Raw genomic sequence first — 17,511 nt, forward strand, 5'->3', positions numbered from 1 at the left:
CGCAAGACTAATGCCTATGCACTTATAATCTACAATACTGCTAGTATGGAACAGGAGCTACAGTGAGGGATGTTTGTATGTTTGCCCACTGACAAAGAAAAGATCAGTCTATCATTTTAATGGTAGGTTTATTGTAAAAGTGAGACGGAACAAAAAAAAAAAAAAAAAATCAAGAAAAAACCCATTTCAAAAAAGCTATAAATTGATTTGCATTTCAATGAGTGAAATAAGTATTTGACCTCTTCACAAAACATTACTTAGTACCTGGTGGCAAATCCCATCTCAAGGGGGATTTTGTCCCACTCCTCTTTGTAGAGCCTCTCCAAGTCATTCAGGTTTCAAGGCTGATGTTTGGTAACTCGCACCTTCAGCGCCCTCTACATATTTTCTGTGGGATTAAGGTCCGAAGACTGGTTAGGCCACTCCAGGACCTTAATGTACTTCTTCTTGAGCCACTCCGTTGTTGCCTTGGCTGTATGTTTTGGGCCACTGGCATGCTGGAATACCCTTTTGCGACCCATTGCCAATTGTCCCAATGCCCTGGTGGAAGGAAGGAGGTTCTCACTCAAGATTTGATAGTACATGGCCCCATCCATCGTCCCTTTGATGCGGTAAAGTTATCCTGTCCCCTTAGCAGAAAAACACCCCCAAAGAATAATGTTTCCACCCCCATATTTGACAGTGGGGATGGTGTTCTTGGGGTCAGAGGCAGAATACCTCCTCCTCCAAACACGGCGAGTTGATGCCAAACAGCTTGATTTTGGTCTCATCTGACCACAACACTTTCACCTAGTTCTCCTCTGAATCATTCAGATGTTCATTAGCAAACTTCAGACAGGCCTGTACATGTGCCTCCTTGAGCAGGGGGACCTTGGGGGTGCTGCAGGATTTCAGTCCTTCATTGGGCGTAGTGTGTTACCAATTGTTTTCTTGGGGACTATGGTCCCAACTGCCTTGAGATCATTGACAAGATTCTCCCGTGTAGTTCTGGGCTGATTCCTCACTGTTCTCATGATCATAGAAACTCCACGAGATGAGATCATGCATGGAGCCCCAGACTGAGGGAGATTGACAGTTAATTTAGGGTTCTTCCATTTGCGAATAATCGCACCAACTGTTGCCACCCTCTCACCAAGCTGCTTGGCGATGGTCTTGTAGTCCATTCCAGCCTTGTGTAGGTCTACAAACTTGTCCCCGATGTCCTTGGACAGCTTTTTGGTGTTGGCCATGGTGAAGAGATTGGAATCTAATTGATTGATTACTTCTGTGGACAGGTGTCTTTTATGCAGGTAACAAGCTGAGATTAGGATCTCAGCTTGTTACCTGTATAGAAGACACCTGGGAGGCAGAAATCTTGCTGATTGATAGGGGATCAAATACATATTTCACTCATTAAAATGCAAATCAATTTATAACTTTTTTAAAATGCGTTTATCTGGATATTTTTGTTGTTATTCTGTCTCTCACTGTTAAAATAAACCTACCTTTAAAATTATAGATTGATCATTTCTTTGTCAGTGGGCAAACGTACAAAATCAGCAGGGGACCAAATACTTTTCTCTCTTACTGTATGCCAATAAGGATAGTCAGAAAAATCCAGCTGCAGAAGTAGAACATGTCACAGCCATGTTCCCCAAGTTGTTCACATTGTGTTGCATCACTGAACTGTAGGCTTCAGCCCATAGCAGGAAATCACCAAGGACTAAAGGCACGCTCCCAGACTCGTCCATCTGTCTTCAGGAACAGGCTTACATCGGCAAGTGTATCACAGCCCCGTACCTGTAAATCGCTCTGACTAGCTAACAGAAGTTACTAGCTGCCTTGGGAGCACCACGTACAGGGCCTAGTGCCCTAAGGTCACATTTAAACCGAAATATGCGGGAAGTAAAAAAGACATGCATACATAGATATTTGTATGGCTGCAACAATGGTCCGATACCGCAGCTGTCCCCTACCAGCTTATAGTCACTGCTCTGTGCCCTGCACCTCCAGCACTCACTAGAGCTCCGGGCTAAGGAGGGGATGGAAGGGGCTGGCTCAGGCTCTCAGCTGCGGTCAAGCATTTGGATGGACCCCCAACATTATTGCTGGGATACATCCAGAAACTGTTCTGGAACTTTTTTTGGGCGATAGATCCCGCAATTCTGTTTGCACATTTTTCCTGCGATTCGTCACGCGGCAAAATTGCCCTGAGATCTGAGCGCCATTGAAAATAACAGGGATCGCAAGCATCCCGCGATTTTCAGTGTTTCCGCCCACGATCCAGGATGCCATAGTGTGAACGGAGCCTTAGTGAAATTTCTTCTTTATTGTTAACTTATCACCAGCAACAAAATATTTTTCACAATTTAATACAGGTGTCGGCATCCTACGGCTGGCACCCCGCCGCTAAATGTCATTGAATTCACATGCAGCCGGCTCGTGTACATTTTAACCCCTTCACGCTGACCGTACGCAAATATGCAGCCTCGGCTTGAAGGGGTTGTACCGGGGTGATGCCTGCAGATGCTGTTTTTTAGAGCCAGCAGTTGGCTTTCTTGGTATAAAAGCCACTCGGCTGTTATCCCAAGCAGCGGGAGGACGTGTCCCCCCCCCCCCCCCCCGCCACCATCTGCAGCTCGCCCAGGCCCTCTCATCTCACCAGAGAGGATCGAGCGATCAGCTGGCACATTCGCCGGCTACCCAGAGACCCGTACGAGACCCAGAATTGGTTTCGATCGGGTCTCTGATCTAGTAACCTGGAAGTAAAGTCATGACCTGTCACCAGTGTAAATTTCGTCAACTAAAACATTTTAGTCGACTAAATGAATATTATTTTAGTCGACTAAAATATTACTAAAACAACTGAGATGACTAAAATATGACTAAAACTAAAATGGCCCTTTAGTAAAAAGACTAAAATGGGACTAAAACTAAAATGCCATTTTAGTCAAAAGACTAAGACTAAATTGAAATTTGACTTCAAAATTAACACTGGTCTGTAGTACATGTTCATACCTCAATACCATAATAAATAACATTCGATTTTTCACTCCAGTAGTATATAATAAGTTTGGAAATTGCAGAAAAATGTTAATAAATTAAACGTAGGACATTTTAGTCGACTAAAATATACTGGAGATTTAGTCGACTAATTACGACTAAAACTAAAACAAACAACTGCAGAAGACTAAAATGGGACTAAAACTAAAATGCCATTTTAGTCCTAAGACTAAGACTAAAACTAAATCGAAATTTGCTGCCAAAATTGACACTGCCTGTTAATGCCTATTACTGTCACAAGGGATGTTTAAATTCCTTCTGACAGCAATAAAAGTGATCAGAATTTTTTTTATCAAAAAGGGACAGTGTAAAAATGAGAAGAAAAAAAAAATACATTTTAAAGCGCCCCATGTGCTTACACAGCTGAAGGGAGGAGTGTAATATAAAGGGGTCCAGAGGTGCAGGGGCTGTGTAATGTAAAAGGGGGCCAGACGTGCAGCGGCTGTGTAATGTAAAAGGGGGCCACAGGTGCGGGGGCTGTGTAATATCTTCATTTATTAGCAGGTGAATGCGGCCCTCCGTGCATTTACATACATTGAATCCGGCCCCTTAAGTGGAAAAAGGTTGCTGACCCCTGATTTAATAGAACATACATCAAATTAATCTACATTTTAGTACATTTGCAAGCACTACCAATCTAAAATAAGGCCCCTTTCACAACTGGGGCGGTTTGCAGGCGCTATTGTGCTAAAAATAGCGCCTGCAAACCGACCTGAAACTGCCGCTGCTGTGTCTCCAGTGTGAACGCCTGAGGGCTTTCACACTGGAGCGGTGCGCTGGCAGGAGCGAAACAAAACTCCTGCAAACCGCATCTTTGGAGCGGAGCGGTACCCCTATCAATGGGGTAGAGCGGCTATACCGCCGGCATAGCGCCGCTGTAGCGGTGCTTTGCGGGCAGTTTTAACCCTTTTTCGATGAATACCGCCCCTAAAACGACAGAAAGCGCCGCTAAAAATAGCAGCGTTTTACCGCCGACGTCCCCACGTGAAAGGGGCCCAAGAGTAATCTAAACTGACCAAGTTATAATTCTTTCATTGTCCTAACCATAATTATATCTATCATTGCGCATACTGGAGTTGATTTACTAAGGACGGAGACTGCAAAATCTGGTGCAGCTCTGCATGGAAGGCAATCAGCTTCTTACTTGTTCAATTAGGCTTGAGAATAAAACCTGGAAGCCGATTGGTTTCTATGCGGAGCTGCATTTGATTTTGCACTCTATAATTTTAGTAAATTAACCCCTATATATTCATAAGAACATATACTGAAACATTATTTAATAATGTAAATACAGAGTAAAGGTACTTACATTCCAGACACCACTGTAATTTTAAAAACATGCTGTACATTGGCAGATGGATTGCCTAAAGCCACATTAAGTGCTCGGTCAATGCTGAATGCCACTTGGCGAAGGGAACGATCAGTGTTTTGCTGGCCATAACCATCATATGGTACATACAGGTAAGGAAAGACACCATGAAGATGAAGGCATGTCTTCTGACCTATACAGAAGCAAAATAGGCAAAAAGTTAATTCAAGGTTACAATACAGTTAAATCATATATTTATTTCCACATCATATTTTAAATACTTCTAGCCTACTTTAATTACACTGAACAATCTTGGAAGTAACATGAAAGCTTCGCTGTTGTTTTTTTTTCCCTTTCAAATAACAAACATGCAATTTATTTGCACAGAGCAGTCCGGTCCACTTCTTCTAAAGCCCTTTGGCTGAAGGTCCTGGTTCCTCCCTTGTGGTGAGTGCCCCCACAGGAAGCTGCTTCCTATGGGAGCACTCATGCAGGCTAGCTTCCGAGCCACCATGTCTGCATCCATAGGCACAGACAGGGTGGCTCAGCCCTGCCTCCATGTCTCAAGATTTGATTGACAGCAGTGGGAGCCAATGGCTCCCGCTGTTCTCAGTCTGTCCAGTGAGGAGGGATAGCGCCGGGAGAGCTGCTACTCATGCACAGCGCTGGTTTGAAACTGGGCTCAGGTAAGTATAAGGGGGGCTGGGTGGAAACATGTGGCATATATGGTTTTTTACCTTAATGCATAGAATGCATTAAGGTAAATAAAAAACTTACGGCTTTAGAGCCACTTGCAGTTTTTAAACTTACTATTTGAATGTCCTTACACATTTACTTTCTAGAAATCTGTAACATGTCTTCACTATGCCCTGTTGATAGGCACTGCTGTGTCACAGAGCCTGCCTTCTGAACTTCAGAGGTGCTGGCAGGAGGAGTTTAAGGAGGCAAAGTCAGTACAGGAATCACAGCTTTCAGGCAGCAAGGTACCACGGGATATATAGTAAACAGCAGAGGAGAACCAAAAAAAGCATGCAGGAATCCAGGATGTTGTGGGAAAAGATGGACATCAGACAGGCAGCAACATGAAACATAAGAGATTTTTATAAGCAAGCTTATATTGGACAGAACCCCCCCCCCCCCCCCCAAAAAAAAGAAAAAAAAAAAACATGGTTTGTATTGCTATTACAATGCTGACGTTATAGTGTGTATTTGTATGCTGTGACCATAGACTTCCTTTAAAGCCCCGTACACATGATCAGAATATCGTCCAAAAAAATACCGCTTTCGAATCGATCATACGATAATCTGATCGTTACGATACCGGATCATACAATTTTCATTCAATCAGTACAGTTTTCGTCCACAAATACAGTGCAAATACACTACATCAGTAACCTATCCGTTTTTGATATGGAGACTAGCATAAAAATTTTTTTTTCAAAAACAGACAATCATTCGTTTAATAATATCATTGTGTGTACTAGGCTCAACTTTGGGATAAGCAAATATTGTCTACTTATCAGCGGCATGTGTATTTTTACTTGAATCTTGACGTGCTCTGTGTATGTCTTTCAAATTTGGGTAGTAATCCAGTGTGAAGCTTTGCTACAGAATTGAACTTAAACAGGGTACACACTACAGTTTTTTTTTGCGTGCAACATCCATTAGCTGAGAGCACCGATTGGGAGTCAGTCAGCTGCTAGTTTTCCAGGATGCACGTCTAACGGAAGCCAGCCAATTTCTGTCAGACAGACTGACACACACACACGACCAAATTTTTTTTTTTTTAGCCGGCAGTTGTCTCCAGACATTAGGCCTGTGTTTACGGGGCTTAGTTTTAAGGTAGAATCTTGGAAACAAAAAAAAATAAATCATACATGCTCACTATATGGCTGCAGCATTGGTCTTTTAACAGGTATGTGGTTGCCTCACAGCAACCAACTAGACTAAAACTAATCTGAATTATGAAAGCTGGAGGCTGGTGTGTGTGAACCTGTGCTACAAGACAATATATAGATTACTTATCTCAGACTATGCAAAATATGGTCCACTATGTCATGGTAAAGGCATTGTATATTTTCACAATTTTGGTTGTTTTAACTAGGTATAGGGATTTACACAGTGCCAACATTTTATAATTTACATCACAATGGCAGCCACAATAAAACATGTTAAAATAAAAAAGTAAAATAAAAATCTACTCCCCTTTCTATTTACAAATACTAATTCACAATGATACTTCTAACACCCTTGTTATAGCTAGGTTCACATATATGCGGGTGTGGGAATGTGTGCAAGGCTAGGTTTAAACATATGCAGTTGATGCGGCTTGTATTTGCATGGGCACAGCAGCCCACTCATTTGAATAGGCTATTGTACCTGCGGGAAACACAGGGGAAAAAAAAGGTCTCTTTTAAAATTGCAGACAGGGAAATTGCATGGTGTAAAAACGCTGCGTTTTAAGATGCGTGGGGTGCCATTAGGAATTAAGAGCATCCCTGTGCATGTGCTAAAAAAAAAAAAAAAAACACAACAGCATATTTTGCCTGAGGGTATGTGTGCAAAATGCTAAATTTAAAGTCTATATTAAGAAGTGTTGTCTCCATAAAAACTCTCCTTCAAAAAAACAATGCAATGTTTCTTTATTTTTCAATGCTTTCTCTGGCATTGAAAAATAAAGAAACATTTTTTAATTATATATATATTTATATATTTTAGGTAATAGGTTCCCAGTCACGCAAGTCTAACAGCACAATAAAGAGACAGAAGAATGCTTGCTGCTTTTTTGGGATTTGCTGCAAGGCTCGCAACTAAATATGGTAAGACTGCTCAGATCATGTAATGGCTGACACCAGTCAGATACATTACAATTCTGCTACAGCGAATTCTGAATTAGGCCTCAAACACCGGACATTAAAAAAAAACATTATAAAAACGCTAGTAGCTTTGCAGGGAGTTTTTCAACGTTTAATGTTTTTGCAATAGCGTTTTTTAGCGTTTTTATTTTTTTCTATTTTTTTCAATGGATCAAAAATGTTAAACACTGATGAGCCGCATTTCAGCATTTATCAGCGTTTTTTGATGTTAAAACGTTTTTACAGCTGAAAAACTCCTCTCAGAACCCACTAGTTTAGGTTTTTTTTTTTTTTTTTTTAAAGCCAAAAAACGTCCCAGCCAAAAACTGCTGATAACAACCTGTGTGCGCATGGACACATAGGATAACATGAATGGGAGTTTATTGACTGTAGAAAAAAATGTCTGAAGCCAAAAACATCCAGTATGCATGAGGCCGTATACTTGAAAACAGAAGGCAACTTCCATTTTATTCCTGATAAGTATATAGTTAACAATGCATACTGGTCATACACATGTTGCACATGAAGGTGATCTGAAAAGGAACACAAAGGGGGGTATTTACTAAAACTAGACAGTGCAAAATCTGGTGCAACTCTGCATAGGAACCAATGAGCTTCCAGGTTTTATTGCCAAAGCGGAAATAGAAGCAGATTGGCCACCATGCACAGCTGCACCAGATTCCGTGTGCACCAGTTTTAGTAAATCTACCCCCAAATTTTGACTAGGCAGGACAGCATTCCATTTTTCATCTACTCTGAACTTCTGTCAGACACTAACAGTAGTCATCCTCATCCAGTAATAGAAGTCCTAGTGGATCCTCCAAAAGATAAAGTGGAAAGACTACTCCACAGACAGGAGCCACATATGGTCTCAGAGCCAAGCCCAAAGACACAGCTGAACCAGAGAAACCGATATTCATAAAACATAAAACATTCATGAAAAAAACACGGAGGTTGTTTTTTCAGACTTGTCCCTTAAAAGTGATTGTAAAGGTTTTTTTTTTTTTGTAAAATAACAAACATGTCATACTTACCTGCTCTGTGTAAGGGTTTTGCACAGAGCGGCCCCGATCCTCCTTTTCTGGGGTGTCCCGGCAGAGCTACTGGCTCCTCCTCTTCACCAGGTGCCCCCACGGAGAGACGCTTTCCATGGGGCACCTGTACGGGCGCGCTCCTGATTCCTGCTGCATCCCCGACTCTGTCACTGGATTTGATTGACAGCAGTGGGACAGCAGCTGGAGCTGCTGGGCTTGTGTTTGTCACTGGAATGATTGGATTCAGGTAAGAAAAGGAGGGGGTTCTGGGGGCAGCTGCAACACAGAAGGTTTTTATACCTTAATGCATTGAATGCATGTATAGAATGCATTACAACTCCTTTAAAATGCCAACTGCCTGACTACTAAGCTGACTGCATGAATCATATTCTATGAGGTTTTTATTGCCTTTTATGTTCCTATTAGAAAGACTTATCCAGTCCCAATGTGGACATAGACCGCAATAAAAAACAGAGATTCTAAATACATTGAGATAAACATACAGGCAATATTAACACTTACAGTGCCTTGAAAAAGTATTCATAGTATTCATTGAAATTTTCCACATTGTTGTGTTACAACCAAAAACATAAATGTATTTTATTGGGATTTTACGTGATAGACCAACACATGGCACATAATTGTGAAGTGGAAGAAAAATTATACATGGTTTTCAAAATTTTTTTACAAAGAAATATCTGAAAAGTGTGGGGTGCATTTGTATTCAACCCGCCCTGAGTCAATACTTTGTAGAGCCACCTTTCACTGCAATTAAAGCTGCAAGTCTTTTTAGGTATGTCCCTACCAGCCTTGTACATCTAGAGAGTGACATTTTTGCCCATTCTAGAGAGTGACATTTTTGCCCATTCTTCTTTGTAAAATAGCTCAAGCTCTTTTAGGTTGGATGGAGACCATTCCATTGTAGCGCCGGCTGTATGTTTAGGGTCATAGTCTTTTGAAAAGTATCCCCACAACATGGATGCTGCCACCACCATGTTTCACAGTGGTGATGGTGTGTTCAGGGTGATGTGCAGTGTTAGTTTTTTGCCACATAGCTTTTTGCTTTTAGGCAAAAAAGTAAAATTTTGGTCTTATCTGACCAGAGCACCTTCTTCCACATGTTTTCTGTGTCCTCCACATGGCTTTAAATGGGACTTCTTATGGCTTTCTTTTAACAATGGCTTTCTTCTTGCCACTCTTCCATTAAGGCCAGATTTGTGGAGTGCACGACTAAGTTGTCCTGTGGAGAGATTCTCCTGAGCTGTGGATCTCTGGAGCTCCTCCAAAGTTACCATGGGCCTCTTGGCTCCTGTGATTAATGCTCTCCTTGCCCGGTCTGTCAATTTAGGTGGACGGCCATGTCTTGGTAGGTTTGCAGTTGTGCCATACTCTTTCCATTTTCGGATGATGGATTGAACAGTGCTCCGTGAGATGTTCAAAGCTTGGGATACTTTTTAATAACCTAACACTGCTTTAAACTACTCCACAACTTTATCTCTGACCTGTCTGGTGTGTTCCTTGGTCTTCATGATGCTGTTTGTTCACTAAGGTCCTCTAACAAACCTCTGAGGGCTTCACAGAACAGCTGCATTTATACTGAGATTAAATTACACAAAGGTGGACTCTATTTACCAATTAGGTGACTTCTGAAGGCAATTCGCTCCACTTGATTTTAGTTAGGGGTATCAGAGTAAAGGGGGCTGAATACAAATGCACACCACACTTTTCAGATATTTGTAAAAGATTTTGAAAACCATTTATCATTTTCCTTCATTTCACAATTATGTGCCACTTTGTGTTGGTCTATCACATAAAATCCCAATAAAATAAGTTAACGTTTTTAGTTGTAACATGACAAAATGTAGAAAATTTTAAGGGATATGAATACTTTTTCAAGGCACTGTATGCGCTGTGGCAACGTTGTATGAGTGAGAGCAATCTTTAGGAGAGACACCCTGACGCAATGTACAACATAGCGTGAGGCACAACACACCACTGTGAATTGTGGTGTGTGGCATTGCAAGAAAAAGGTCATGTGTGGGCAGCACAGTGGCGAAGTAATTAGCACTTCCGCCTAGCAGCACTAGGGTCGTCTGTTCGAATCCCAACCACGAACTACCTGCATGGCGTTTGCATGTTCTCCCACACCCCAAAGACATACTGGTAGGTTACTTGGCCCCTGTCTAAATTGGCCCTAGTATGTGTATGTATGAATGTGAGTTAGGGGCCTTAGAATGTAAGCTCCTTGAGGGCAGGGTCTGATGTGAATGTACAATATATATGTGTACTACACATGATCTTAGCCTAAAGTCTGAGAAGCGATACAATATATATATGTAAAGCTCTGCGTAAATTGACAGCTCTATATACATACCTGTAATAAATAAAATAATGTTTGTTTGTTTTTTTGGTTTGTTGCAGTAACAGCCCCGCTTTAACACAATTGCACCGCAATGAATCGCTACAGTGTAAATAGACTAACAGGCTCAGATTTGGCATGCATGTTCTTAGGAAAAGGTTATACATTTAAATTAAAAAAAACACTTTCAACTATTGGATTGAGTGGATACATCAAACTGCCCTCTAATGATTAACTTCAAACTCAAAATACATGGGACATTTTAATGCAGAGCATGACAGAAAAGCAGATATTACTATATGCTTTTTTTTTATCAATACATGGCATTCACTGATTGGACTAGGTGGAGAAGCAGGCAGGTGGAGTCATAATCTCCCCCTCATTCAGAGAACACCTTGCATATTTTGCAAGTTATTCTGTATTACAAATTATTCTGTGGATGCCACCTGTGCCAACCCACTGTGGTTACTGTACAGGAGGGCAGCTGCTCGGCATGGACCTGGACGACAGAGGCAATCATTGTAGTAGCAGCCACTACTACCGTGATTTTCATTCAAGCTTGGGCTAAGGCGACTATGCAATAAAACCCATACCTGGAATTCAGCTTTATTAAAAAACAAAGTGATGGTAGAATAAAAAAAAGTGACATTTCTTCATAAAATGTGAGTGAGTCTGCCTCAAATGACAGAAGCAGGATGATTAGTGACTTAGGAAGAAGAAACTACAGAAACACCTTTGCTCTCCCCATGTGGCAGAATAACTTCCAAGATGCCCATAAGGAAATCATAGAGAAAGTTCCAACATCTACCTTCATAGTCCCTTCTCGTCCACATTTTAGATGAGCAACTTCAATAGAAAGGTCATCATCACTGCCTCTAGATTTAGAAGTAACGCCGTAAAAAAATAAAAATAAAACAGCAGATAAGAAAAAATGGAGGGATCTAAAGTGTTTGTCTTTATTCCCACTGGGCGTGCGCTTACTTTCATTAGTAAAACTCCCGAGGCCATCTACTATATTATTTACAGCACAGCTTGGCACAGAGCCTGGTCATTTCCACCATGGTCTTATCTGCATCAGCAAAGTCAAATCTATCTAGTTGCATCTACGCACTTGATGAATGGATGGCATAAATTATGCATCACAAATCCTATTGGCGGACTGTACTTCATGTGAAGGAACTTGAAGGAAGCCACCAAAGTAGGACCATACTGTACCCTAAAAGGATGTTAGTAAGAGGACAAAGAAAAGGTATGGCTGGAAAAGCACAATAAGTCAGTATTTCCAATACCGACCAACCAGATGCTATTTTCTAGCAAGCACCACGACAGGCTACTATGAGAATCTTTCTCTTCATTACAATTTGAGCCTAGATTTCCAGTGTTTGTTTGGTCTATGCAGGGACCCAGGCATGTAATCATATCTTTTGCCTGAGGAAGGGTCCTGAAACAATGCTTTTCTATGTGATCATACAAGAAAAAAAAGAAGCTTTGCACTGCAAACAAGGATTATTTTGTCACATTCCCAGAGTTTAGCTTTAACTTTATCCCATCTAAGCTCAATGACAACGACTAGCACACACTTCCTATAAATTATAAATTTGAACTGTATGTCAAGCCAAAACTTTTATTTATTTATTTTTATTTTGGATAGATTGTGGAGGATTAGAACTCCCTTGAGGTTTTACAGCTTTATAACAAACATTTATACTGACCTACTGTACCTGTGAAAATGGTTTCAACAGGGGGGGAATCTGCAACAGGGATACAAACTACTTACAGGGGTTCTAGCCTTCCTCTGTCTATACTAAAAGCAATTGTACTCCTGTCACTGCCCCGTTGCAGATTTTACTCACTCCCTGTCTGGTGAAAATCGCGGTCACTGGGACAGTGCTGGGGGAAAATCAATGTAACGGGGCCCTGGATAACAGTCAAACATTGCAGGGGTTCTAATCCTTTCCCACTCTGCAAAGCTAAAAAGAAAGTTTTAGCTTGACATATTTATAATAAATGCTTAAAGTATATAACGTTTTCTGGTGTTCACTGACTGAAAGTTCTCATTTTTTCAGGTCATGATACAGCAAGTAGAAGTCACATTCAACTAAATTTTTCTGTAATGTTGAAGACATTTCATAGTTTATCTAAGACAATTCTTCAGTTCCAACAAGGGATTAAAATGTTCCAATTTCCAAACATTTATATCCACACAGGTAGTACCAGCATCTTAATCCAATCAACATGGTAAGGCTGCTGTTACTATCCCAGGTAAGTATGGGAGGTGTGAAATTTGTGGAACCACTCAGTACTGATTACAAAGTCCAATCCCTGACGTCAGGAAGGTTTCATAGGTGTTCGTTCCTTGATTTACATGGATGAAAGTGTGAACTGTCATCAAAAGGCTGATGTTGAGATGTTAAAATGAAATTACATGTGAAAGACAGATGGAATGTTAAAAGTACAGCTGTTCCAGTTTCACGTAGATTTATTACAAGTACTTATATAGCGCCGTCAATTTATGCAGTGCTGTACACATATATATTATACAATCACATCCACCCCTGCCTTACAATCTAATGTCCCTAATGCACATTCATACAGTGCATCTGGAAAGTATTCACAGAGCTTCACTTCAACATTTTGCTATGTTACAGCCTTATTCCAAAAGAGGAATAAATTGACCATTTTCCTCAACAATACAAACAATACCCCATGACAACGTGAAAGAAGTCTGTTTGAAATCTTTGCAAGTTTATTAAAAAAAAAAATCACATATACATAAGTATTTACAGCCTTTGCTCAATACTGTGTTAAAGCACCTTTGGCACCAATTATAGCCTCAAGTCTTTTTTTTAATAATGATGCTACAAGCTTGGCACACCTATTTTTGGGCATTCTTCTTTGCAGGACCTCTCAAACTCCATCAGATTGGATGGGGAGCGTCGGTGCACAGCCATTTTCAGATCTCTCCAGAGATGATCAGTCGGGTTCAAGTCAGGACTCTGGCTGGGCCACTCAAGGACATTCACAGAGTTCTCCCGTAATCATTCCTTTGTTATCCTGCCTGTGTGCTTAGGGTCGCTGTCCTGTTGGAAGATGAAACTTCGCCCCAGTGTGAGGTCCAGAGCATTCTGGAGCAATTTTTCCATCAATGATGGCTCTGTACATTGCTGCATTCATCTTTCCCTCAATCCCGACTAGTCCCCCAGTTCCTGCCGCTGAAAATCATCCCCACAGCATGATGCTGCCACCACCATGCTTCACTGTTGGGATGGTATTGGCCAGGTGATGAGCGGTGCCTGGGTTCTTCCAGACATGACGCTTGCCATTCTGGCCAAAGAGTTCAATCTTTCATTCATCATACCAGAGAATTTTGTTTGTCATGGTCAGAGTCCTTCAGGCGCCTTTTGGCAAACTTCAGGCAGGCCGTCATGTGCCTTTTACCAAGAAGTGGATTCCGTCTGGCCACTCTACCATACAGGTCTGATTGGTGGAGTGCTGCTGAGATAGATGTTCTTCTGGAAGGTGCTCCTCTCTTCAGAAATGCTGGAGCTCTGTCAGAGTGACCATCGGTTCTTGGTCACCTCCCTGAGGTCCTTCTCCCCCGGTCGCTCAGTTTGGCCGAGCAGCCATTCTAGGAACAGTCCTGGTAGTTCCAAACTTCTTCCATTTACGAATGATGAAGGCCACTGTGCTCATTGGAACCTTCAATGTTGCAGAAATTTTTCTTTACCCTTTCCCAGATCTGTGCCTCGATGCAGTCCTGTCGGAGGTCTACAGACAATTCCATGGACTTCATGGTTTGGTTTGTTCTTTGACATGCACAGTTAACTGTGGGACCTTATAAAGACAGGTGTGCTCCTTTCCAAATCATGTCTAGTCAACTGAATTTACCACAGGTGAACTCCAATCAAGTTGTAGAAATATCTCAAGGATGATCAGTGGAAACAGGATGCAACTTGAGCTCAATTTTGAGTGTCATGGCAAAGGCTGTGAATACTTATGTACATGTGATTTGTTTTTTATTTTTAATAAATTTGCAAATATTTCAAACAAATTTCTTTCACGTTCTCATTATGGGGTATTGTTTGTAGAATTCTGAGGAAAATAATTAATTTAATCCATTTTGGAATAAGCCTGTGGCACAACAAAATGTGTAAAAAGTGAAGTGCTGGGAATACTTTCCGGATGCACTGCACAGACATATACTAGGGCCAATTTAGACAGGAGACAATTAAAGTGGCTGTAAACGCAGAAGGTTTTGTATCTTAATGCATTCTATGTATTAAGATACAAAGCCTTTTGTGTACAGCAGCCCCCCCCCCCCCCCCCAATACTTACTGGAGGTCCCCCTAGATCCAGCGATGCTGCAGGAATGTCTCGGCTGTCCAGAACTCCCCTCCTCATTGGCTGAGACAGCAGCGCAGCACCATTGGCTCCCACTGCTGTCAGTCAAAGTCAGTCAGCCAATGAGGATAGGAAGGGTGCGGGACCGGGCTGCGGCTCCGTATCTGAATGGACACATGGAGCTGTGGCTCGGGTCCCGTGCCCCCATAGCAAGCTACTTGCTGTGGGGGCACTCAACAGGAGGGAGGGCACAGGAGCACCGAAGAGGGACCCGAGGAGAAGAGGTGGATCAGGGCTGCTTTGTGCAAAACTACTGCACAGGGCAGGTAAGTATAACACTTTTTTTTTTTTTGTTAAAAATGACTAAGAGGAAAAAAAGGAGACTTTACAATCACTTTAACCTACCTGCATATCTTTGGAGTGTGGGAGAAAACCAGAGTACCCAGCCTCTCTGAAGGTTCTTGCAAACCAGTTGTTCTGTGTCCAAACTGTATACTTTACTGTCCTCGAAAGAATGTCCTTTTTCTTAAAGTGGTTGTAAAGCCACTATATTATATTCATGCCATCCCATCTTTTAAATAACGATATGTGTCCCACTGTATGTGATATATAAAAACTATGCCGATTTCTACCTTATTTCAGAGTGTCTCCCAGCTCTCACGTGACTGCTCGCCACTCTCCTCTCCCAGGTTGACAACTACAGTGGGAGGGGCCAAGAACTCCCACTGACATCAGCCAGGAGGAGAAAACGAGAGAGACGCTCTGATATAAAAGGTAGGGATCGGCACAGTTTTATACAGCACAGACATGGGGACACATTGTTATTTAACGAATGGGATGGTATGAATAAATGTCACGAGCTGACAGACCGGGGGGGGGGGGGGGGGCTGCGGATGACAGAAGCGCGTAAACTGACCATGTTGTCAAAGCTCAGCAGCCATGATAAACCGTGGTAGGTTTACTGGGGGGAGGGCAGAACCTGGCAGGATCAGCCACACAAGCACTGTGCTGTATAACATGCTTTAAGGGAACAAGACCCTTTTTTTGGGGGGAAGGGGGGGGTTTACAAACAAACTGGCCATAGATGGGTTTGCAGGAAAGAAAATCACTGGATTTACCCAACACACTATGTGTTGATGGGGGAATCCCTCCAGCAGAGCCATGGTGTCCTCCCAATAGGGGGGGCCATCCCGGGCTTAAGAACACATAGTGATCATTGTTAGCGGCTATAACCGCTGGCAATAATTGCATAAAAATCTAACAGCCTGGTTGTAATCAGCCTGCCCATACATGGCTCGAATCTCGGATGTTCCCTGGTGAACCGGTGTTCTGTCGAATAGTGCAGATTGTCGAATAATGCCTCTGACGATCTACGCATGCGCAAGCTGATCTGTGCCGATCAGCTGGTGTGACGTCAACACTGAGCATGCGCAGATCGTTAGGAGCATTATCCAACAATCAGCAAAGTGCAGTAATCGGCAGAACACCGGACACCGCGGATTACAGCGTTACCCGACAGATGTATACTGGTAACTGGGGACAACACTTCCCTGCCGCCTGCATTCCCGCCCACCCAACCCATAGAACCTCTTCACCCAACCACCAACAGGAACGCAGGCTCAGCCACTCCCCTCTGCTGACAATGGGGAGGGGCAAGCTGTGATTGGCTGCCTTTGTGGCAGAGCTATGCCTGTTGCATTTTACGCTGTTTGCTGATCGTCGGATAATGCCTTCAATGTTCTGCGCATGCGCAGTGTTGACATCATGCCAGCTGATTGGCAGATCAGCTGGAGTGACATTACATACTGCGCACGCGCAGATCATCGGAGGCATTATCTGACGATCTTCACTATTCGCCAGAACACCGGCCGAGATTCCAAATGTCTATGGCCGGCTTTAAGGTGCAGAGTCAGGACCTGAAGAATTTGCCTTCCTATGTTGGGACATGCGTTTTTTGAGAGGGTGCTTTGTCTCCCCAATGTACAAAATGTGTACATTAACATCAGCCTTTCCATGGACTGGTGCTACCTGTGTTGATGTAAATGCTGGTGTATTTTCCAGGCACTCGTCAGAACTGAAAAAAGACACTCGAGGAATTCTATATTTTCAACATTATAGAGTATTTAACGCTCTCCAATAAACGATTTGTAAATTATTTTACCCAAGCACTTGCAGTTTACAACTTTCAAAAAGGTCCCACCACCTACTCTCCCAGTGCTGTTTCCCTGAACTTCCAGTCTCTACAGTAAAAAGTTAAGAGTGTAGTCTTAAGCTAGTTTGAAGAGGAGAGGGGGAATAATGGAGGCACAGGGGAGTGCATTGCCACCCTGGGCTTCAGGGTTGTGTGTATCTATTGATGCACACTGTGTAGGGAGACACAGTTCTATTCCCGCCATCTAAGGGTGGCTTCCACAGGATGCTGCAAGAGAAAGGCCCCCCCCCCAAAAATAGAAAACCTGGGGCAGCAGCCATAGCACAAGCTTAAAGTGGTTGTAAACCCTGTTGAACCACTTTTACCTACAGGTAAGCCTATAATAAGGCTTACCTGTAGGTACCATGAACATCTCCTAA

General features: G+C 42.4%; 1 protein-coding gene across 1 annotated transcript in view; it reads right to left on the reverse strand.

Moving 5' to 3' along the window:
* The window catches only part of REV3L (REV3 like, DNA directed polymerase zeta catalytic subunit), a 312,168-nt gene that overhangs the window by 177,707 nt on the left and 116,950 nt on the right, over positions 1–17,511 (reverse strand). Inside the window, exon 2 of the mRNA XM_073627093.1 lies at positions 4,352–4,544. Coding sequence (XP_073483194.1) covers positions 4,352–4,544 — 193 coding nt within the window. The remainder of the gene's footprint in view (positions 1–4,351; positions 4,545–17,511) is intronic.

Source organism: Aquarana catesbeiana, linkage group LG04, assembly GCF_042186555.1.
Source record: "Aquarana catesbeiana isolate 2022-GZ linkage group LG04, ASM4218655v1, whole genome shotgun sequence".
In the NCBI taxonomy this organism is placed as follows: domain Eukaryota; kingdom Metazoa; phylum Chordata; class Amphibia; order Anura; family Ranidae; genus Aquarana; species Aquarana catesbeiana.